This window comes from Acomys minous, assembly GCF_964271855.1.
Source record: "Acomys minous genome assembly, chromosome: 17".
Taxonomy (NCBI): domain Eukaryota; kingdom Metazoa; phylum Chordata; class Mammalia; order Rodentia; family Muridae; genus Acomys; species Acomys minous.
In genome coordinates this window covers 70,501,075-70,508,886 of record NC_140500.1, presented here as the reverse complement: position 1 = coordinate 70,508,886, position 7,812 = coordinate 70,501,075, and the positions used below count along the sequence as shown (strand labels likewise).

At 47.2% G+C, this 7,812-nt stretch overlaps 1 protein-coding gene across 2 annotated transcripts in view; it reads right to left on the bottom strand.

Annotated features, from left to right (window-relative positions):
• Window positions 1–998: 998 nt before the first annotated feature.
• DNAH6 (dynein axonemal heavy chain 6) overlaps window positions 999–7,812 on the bottom strand; it is a 211,276-nt gene continuing 204,462 nt past the window's right edge. For both annotated transcript variants that reach the window (XM_084766547.1, XM_084766548.1), the window contains exon 78: window positions 999–1,220. In XM_084766547.1, the coding sequence (XP_084622673.1) occupies window positions 1,117–1,220 (104 nt within the window). In that variant the 3' untranslated portion in view covers window positions 999–1,116. The remainder of the gene's footprint in view (window positions 1,221–7,812) is intronic.

The following is a 7,812-nucleotide window of genomic DNA, read 5'->3' as shown; positions in this document are numbered from 1 at the left end:
CAAGATCTGTCTGGCTGCTCAGTTGCATGCAGCTGAGGACAGCTATGCATGTGTCCCAACACAAAACCAGAAACTTACTTCAAACACTGCAATGAGCAGAGGGGATGGTCCAGTGGGTAGAGTGTTTGCCACAGGAGCCCGATAGCTTGAGCTGTGTTCTCCAGAACCCACATAAAAGCCCGACACATTGGCATGTCTGAAATCTCAGTCCATTCTTTCAGAGATGAGAGAATTGCCAGAAGCTCATGAGTCAGCTCTGCTGCTATGTGCAGCAACTAATGAGAGAGACCCTGCCTCAAAGTGCAAGGTGAGGATTGCCATCCTGTCTTCACATGTGCACTGTGGTAGCAAGCATGAGCCCACAGACATGCACACACACACATACAACACACGATTTTTTCCACTTTTTTTTTGGTAGTTCAATTGCACAGTTCTCAAGGATGAAGCTTGTAGGTGACAATGTCAGGTTACAAATATCAAAAGGTTGGACACACCTGACGGCTGTTGATGTCACTGGGTCAGTCTGCTACATGTTGGCTTTTTGAAAAGGGTTATTTATTCATTATTATGTGTATGTGTATGCCTGAAGGCCAGAAGAGGGCATCAGATCTCATTATAGATGGCTGGGAGGCCACCACGTGGTTGCTGGGAATTGAACTCAGGACCTCCGGAAGAGCAGCCAGTGCTCTTAACCTCTGAGCCATCTCTCCAGCCCCTACATGTTGGATTTTTGAGAGTCTTAGTTAGGTCTAGAAAGAGAAGTGTGCAAGGCTATGTGGCTAATGTGAACTGTGGGCTCCTCAAACCAGCGTGACAGGGACGGGAGCGTGTGTGAATGAGGGGCTGACTCCTGGTTCCTCTCAGGGCTCCCAGCACCACACTCAAGAGAAGCAGCCTGGCTCTCACCTGCAGTGGAGGAGCCAGTTTATTAGGGGGTGTGAATCTGTCACCTCCACATCACAGCCAGGATTTCCAACATTTATAATTCAAAACTGCTTTATTTTAGGTCATAGGAGAAATAACAGCCACAGTTGCTACTCTTACATCAAGTCAGAAGGCAATTTCTCCTCCTCAGGGGAGGTCTCGGCGGCGGGGTCAGAGTGCTTGTCGCTCGGCTCACTCACTCAGCTGGCAGAGCAGCGCGGATCCCTTGGCGATCCAGTAATCATTGGGCCTCTTGGAGGGTAAGAGGACAGTCACCACGAAGTTGGTGGAATGGCCTAATGAAAGATACGAGGGGGTGGGGGAAGGGATGGGGTGGGAGTGGGAGAGAAGAGCTGTCGTTTAAACAGTAACCCCTGGATTCCCAGAGAGAAGACACTGAGAGTGAAGACTCTCCCTCCAGACCTGACTGAATCTGAGGATGTTGGGCACGGTCCTCGGTGTGTTCCGTGCTATCCAAAAGGAGATTTCAGAACACACGGTGCTGTAGGGCCTGTCTGGCTTAGACCCTGATGCCTTTGTGAGTATGGCTCAGGGTCTCTGTAGTGTCAATGTAGGAACACTGGGCTGGGAATCAGGTCTGACATTCCAGTGGGACTTAGGGGTATCTAATGGCAGGTAGGGCATCTGTTCATGTAGTCAGTCATCTACCTATCTACCTCACCTTCCTTCCTCCCCTCCCTCCCTCCCCCTCCCTCCTTCCCTCCCCCTCTCTCCCTTCCTTCCTCCCCTCTCTCCCTTCCTTCCTCCCCTCCCTCCCTCCCCCTTCCTCTCTCCCTCTCCCTCCCTTCCTCCCCTCTCTCCCTCCCCCTCCCTCCCTTCCTTCTCCCTTCCCTCCCCCTCCCTCCCCTCCCTCCCCCTCCCTTCCTGGGAGTCTTGGGCTCCTGAAATGAATAAGCATAGCGCCAGGGATTTGTCTTCAGTGCTTAGCCATTCAATATGAAAAGTCACTCTTATGCCGGGCATGGTGGTGCACTCCTGTGATCCTAGCACTCAGGGAGACAGAGGCAAGCAGATCTTTGTCAGTTCGAGGCCAGCCTGGTCTACAAAGTGTGTGAGACTTAGGGAAAGAGGATTTTGGAAGGCAGCTAAATTCATTTCTGGCCAACGGAGAACTGATTCTGTTTAGACTGAGGCAGTGGCTGCAGGGTGTGGCCATGTCCCAAGTCTTTCTCTAGACCTAGGGAGGACAGGACACTCTGGGATGACTCAGAGTTAGGCAGCAGCCACCTCTAAGGGGTAGATGACTGGGACAGACCGCGCAGGTGTGTATGTGTGTGTGTGTGTGTGTGCACGTGCACACGTGCGCATGTGGCTCATGTCACATATCCACCTAAACCGAAATCCCAGAGGGCTCATGTCAGAGGTCTTGTGCTTCTGACAAAACAGGGTGGTTATGACGCCGATGCTGTATAGTGGACTGTGGTTAAAGAAAGTAAAGGTTAAGTGAGGCTGAATGTGTGTAAGGAAAGGATGGAGAAGGGCCGGAGAATGGCTCAATGGCTAAGAGTGTATAATATTTGAGTTTAGTTCCCACACCAATGACTGGCAGCTTAAGCTGCCTGTAACTCCAGCTCCAGGGCATCTGATGCCCTCTTCTGGCCACTGTGGGTAGTGTTCTCAGGTGTACATTCCGTTCTTTACCTCCACCACCACCACCACAAACATACATAATTAAAAAACAAAACAAAACAAAACAAAAAGCCGGGTATGGTGGCACAGGCCTGTGATGCCAGCACTCAGGGAAGCAGAGGCAGGTGGATCGATGGGAGTTCGAGGCCAGCCTGGTCTACAGTGCCAGTCCAGGACAGCCAAGGCTACACAGAGAACTCTGTCTTGAAACCAGACCAAACTAAACCAAGCCAACGCAAAATCAATCATTCATTCAGTCAATCAGGCTGGTAGTTCATGCCTGTCTGCAGCACTGGGCAGACAGAGACAGATGGATCTCTATGAGTTGGAGCCCAGCCTGGTTTACATAGCGAGTTCCAAGGTACTAGGGCTACAGAGTGAGACCCTGTCTCAAAACAAACAAACAAACAAACAAACAAACAAACGAATGAGAAAGAAAAGGATTCTGAAATAGAGGCTATGTTCCCCAGAAGGTGAGGGTGCTTGAACAGAAGGTATTGGGTGGGCTTTAGAACTACTGAGCATGCTCACAAAGGCTGCTGTTTGCAGGCAGGACCAGGCCCTGCATGGTGCTCAGCTGAACTTGCCCTGAGGTGGGTGGGACCCCTTAGTGAAGAAACGTGTTTTACATCTGAGAATAATTCAGTCTCCGTTACAACCGGAGCCTGCCTGCTTCCATCCTTTATGCTGCTACAGTTAACGAGACTTGGACAGCCATTTTTTTTTTCAGTTTAGTTTCAAAGCAGTATTATTGTGTCCTTCTAAAACACATTGAGACATTGTTAGAACATGCTGATTGGTTAGCTAGGCTCACTGTTCATGTTTGATCATGTTTATTTTTTTCTTTTTTTGTGTAAAAATGAAAATATAAATGTTCCTTTGGTATCTAACTCATAGTACACACTTCCTCACACTCTCTTAGATTATGATTATGATGATGATGATTTTTTTTTTTTCGAGACAAGGTCTCTCTGTGTTGGCCTTGGCTGTCCTGAACTTGCTTTGTAGACAAGTCTGGCCTGGAACCCACAGCCTGCCTCTGCCTCCCGAGTGCTGGCATTAAAGGCGTGCAACTCCCCCCCCCCCCCCCCCCCGCTTGTCTCTTGGATTATTTTGAGGCAAATGATAGGTAACAATTTTTGCTACACTTATTTTAGTATGTGTTTCTAAATCATGATTCCTAAAGATACAACTATCATAGCTAAATATTAATTTCTAATAGCTATTCATATTTTTCTAGTGTGTATATACTCATACACGTGAACAAACCCAGCACACAACCACACACACACACACACACACACACACACACACACACACACAGTTGGAACTTGACTTAGGGTTGATTCAGAATTCAAATAAGGGCCACACCTCACAGCACTGATGTGTGCTAAGTCTCCTTTAACGATAAGTTATCCCTATGCCTCTTTATCACCTGTTATGATATGGTTGTTGACCCAACCAGGCTGTTAGCCCCACTAAGTTTCCCAGAATCTCCTATCCGTGGGAAGGAAGGTTTAGCCACTGAGATGTGTTCACACTAAGGTTTGAGTGTGTTGGTAAGAGCATTTCAGTGGCCTGGACCTCCACGAGGGAGCATGCACACACCTGATTGACTGACCCTCCACTAGGGAGCATGCACACACCTGATTGACTGACCCTCCACTAGGGAGCATGCGCACGCCTGACTTTTGAAGAGATGAGCATCCACTGGCAGTTATTACAACCATTTCATTAGGAGTCAAGCAATTTAAAATTTGATGATTAAGCCTCAAGTACCTACCAATGATTTAACTTAAGATTTTCTTTTTATGTATATGTGCATGTAGGTCGTAGTATGCATGTGAGTATGTGCCTGTCGGCCAGAAGAGGGCATCAAAGGCCCTGGAGCTGGAGTGAGAAGTTGTGAGCTCTCTGAAGTCAGTGCCAGGGGCTGAACGCTAGTCCTCCGCAAGAGTGGCAATCGCCCTTTTCTGCTGAGCCATCTCTCCAAGCTAATTTAAAATCTTTGTGTGTAATATGAGCTAAGAATCTAAATGTACCTTTAATTCCAGCACTTGGGAGGCAGAGGCAGGTGGATCTCTGTGAGTTTGAGGCCAGGCTGGCCTACAAAGAGAGTCCAGGACAGGCAGGGCTCTGTGTAACAGAGAAACCTTATCTCGAAAAACCAACCCCCCCAAAAAAAACTGAAGACAACAACAACAATAAAACCCCCCAACCAATCAACCAACCAACCAACAAGCAAGCAAACAACAACAACAACAACAACAACAACAACAACAACAACAAAACCACCCCAAAACAAAACAGAACAACACCCCCCCCCAAACAAAACAAAATCTAACTGTGGTGCAACCATTTCTCTGGCACCATGTGGACTCTCATTTGCTCCTGGTTCTCCGCCGTGCATCCGACTGATGTGCAGGTCCTTTGTGGCACTGTCGTAGCTGCAGGAAGATTTGTTAGAAACAGAGCCTTCGGTTTTATTTTATTCAAAGGAGCACTCTTCTTTGTTTTCACCTCACAGTGCATCGGAAGAGTTATTTCTTTCAGTTATTTGAGGCTGTTTTAAATCCACAGATTGATTTGGGAGGGAATTGGGATCATGACAACGCCAAGTCTTCCCACCTACGGACGGGCCTCGGCTCCCCTCCTCAGTCTGGTTTTGCCGTGTGGACCTCAGGAGCATGCTTGAAGTGTTCCAAGCGTGTTCTCCTTGTCGGATTTGCTCCTAATCAGACCAAATGTGCTCTTGGGAGCGAGACCTTTTCTTTTACTTTTGTTCCTGTTTGTTTTTGATGGAACACAGGGATTCTTTTAACAGTATTTGTTTGTTGGGAGATAGGGTCTCACTAAGTAGCCCTGGCTGGCCTGGAACTCACTATGTAGCTCAATCTGGCTTTCAATCCCCAGAGATCCACCTGTCGCTGCTTCCAGAATGCTGAGGTTAAAGGTGTGTGCCACCAGGCTGGCTGCATCCTGTTAACTTCTTAGCGTTTTGTCAGCGTTGGGATTGAACTCACGGCCTCAGACATGCTGAGCAAGTGTTCTCTACCAAGAATTCTGTTGATGGTTATGTAGTGGCTGTTCCTACTGTCTATCACTTGTAGCAGACCCCTTTCCTGGAGGCGACTTTGGGATTTTTCGTGTGATCAGTTATGTAGGCAAATCCAAGTTCCCGTTTTATGGTCTGGCGAAGGCCTTCTGCATGGTGCTGAGCTGCAGTAAGCAGCCCAGTATTGACTCTTCCTTTAATCACTGAATTAATGATTAAATTAATGCTTGAGGCTGCACCTTAATCATTGAGTCGATACCATCACTGACTCCAGGGAGGTGCGAGCTGGCAGATGCACGGCACGACATCTCTGTTAGGAGGGCAGTTTGGCTTTCAGTACCAAGAAGCTTCTGACAGCCTCCCAGAGCCTGTGTCACGGTGCGCGGTGACTGTCTAACGTTTGCCATGTCATGGTGCACGGTGACTGCTTAATGTTTGTTAATTTCATCCCTGAGGCCAACATCATGCTGTGTCAGAACTCTTCCATTATGATGATTTACAAGGCTGTGTAGAAAAAATTTAAATAGATGCTCCCTTGGTCCTGACAAGTGTTAGTTTTCAACTTGACATGGACTAGAGATACCTGAGAGAAAAGTCTCCACTGAGGAGTTGCCTAGATAAGATCAGCCCGTTGGCATGTCAGTGGGGGATCATCTTGATTATCAAATGATGTAAGAGGACCCAGCCCACCCTGGGTGGTGCCAACCCTAGGCTGGTGGTCCTGGGCTGTGTAAGAAAGTTAAACAGGAGCTTGTGGCTGAGCTAGCGAGCGGTGGTCCCCCAGGATTCCTGCCTGAAGGTTTCTACCTTCATTCCGGCCCTGACTTCCCTCAGTGATAGGCCAAATGCAGCCTTTCCTCCCTTAAGTCGCTTTCTGTTAGAATGTTTGGTTGAAGCAACACAAAGGAGGCTAGCACATCATCCTTAAAGTAAAGTGGTTCATAGTTCTTGATCCAGTCTTGTCATCCATAAATTCATATTCATATCCCAGGAGAAGGCTGTATTGGTGTTCAGGTACCCCGAGAGGTTGCCCTTTCCTGGTCACCATCATTAGGATAAAGGGTTCCATAATCTCCTAAGAATTTTCTTCATGAATGCTGTTCTGTGTCCAATTTGCAGAGATGGAATTTACTATGTGCTGGACGCTACCCTGGACACTCTGCAAACATCCATGTACCCTTCCCAGATTCCATTGTAAAAGCACCCCTTGCCCTACTTGGCGAGATTTCTGAGTCTAAGGACACAGCATTTCTTTAGGTTAGGGAACCACTAGCTTTTATTCTTTGTAAAGATTGCCTTGCCCTCATTCTTACTTTCTCCTAAGTTGCTACTGGATAAATGTGGGGGATTATAGCTCTTCCTACAGCATCAGACTTTCTCAGTGCACTGTGCTATATTTTGAGGTGTTTTCTCAGGATATTCTTTAGCGGTCTCTTTTTCTTTGAAAATTCATTTTTAAAAAAAGACATTACATTTATTATGTGTATGTGAACCTATATAAGACATGCCACATACATGGGAGTTGGAGGAAAACTTGTGGGGTTCAGTTCCTCCTAACATCATGTGGGTCTTGGGAATCAAGGTCAGTTGTTAGGCTTGGTGACAAGCCTACTGACTTACCCACTGAGCCAGCTCCTGGGTTGGTCCACAGGCTCTCATGTTATCTGCAGAGATTTTTTTCTCTGTGCTTTCTTTTTATAGGACTATATTTCACGTCCACCCAAAGTGTGGTAACACACAAACACAATTTCAACATTTATAAGTGCCTGTGGAATAGGTGCCTCCACTAAAAATAAATTCTTTCATTTTTATTTACTTGTATGTGTGTGCATCTCTGTGAGAGGGGTGTGCATGTGAGTGTATGTGTCTGAAGAGGCCGGAAGAGGGAGTCAGATCCTCTGGCGCTGGAGTTACAGGCTAACATTCATGCTAGAGATGGAATCCCAGTACTCTGCAAGAACAGCAAATGATTGTAACTGCTCAGCTGCCTCCCCAGCACAGGCACTCCCATTTTAAATCTAGTTAATTGGACCAATAACAGACCTGGGCACTAAAACTAGATACTTTCCATGCCAGGTAAGTATTCTGTAATGGACTTTTATCCCTAGCTCAGCAGTGTGTGTGTGTGTGTGCATGTGCATGAGAGAGAGAGAGAGAGAGAGAGAGAGAGAGAGAGAGAGAGA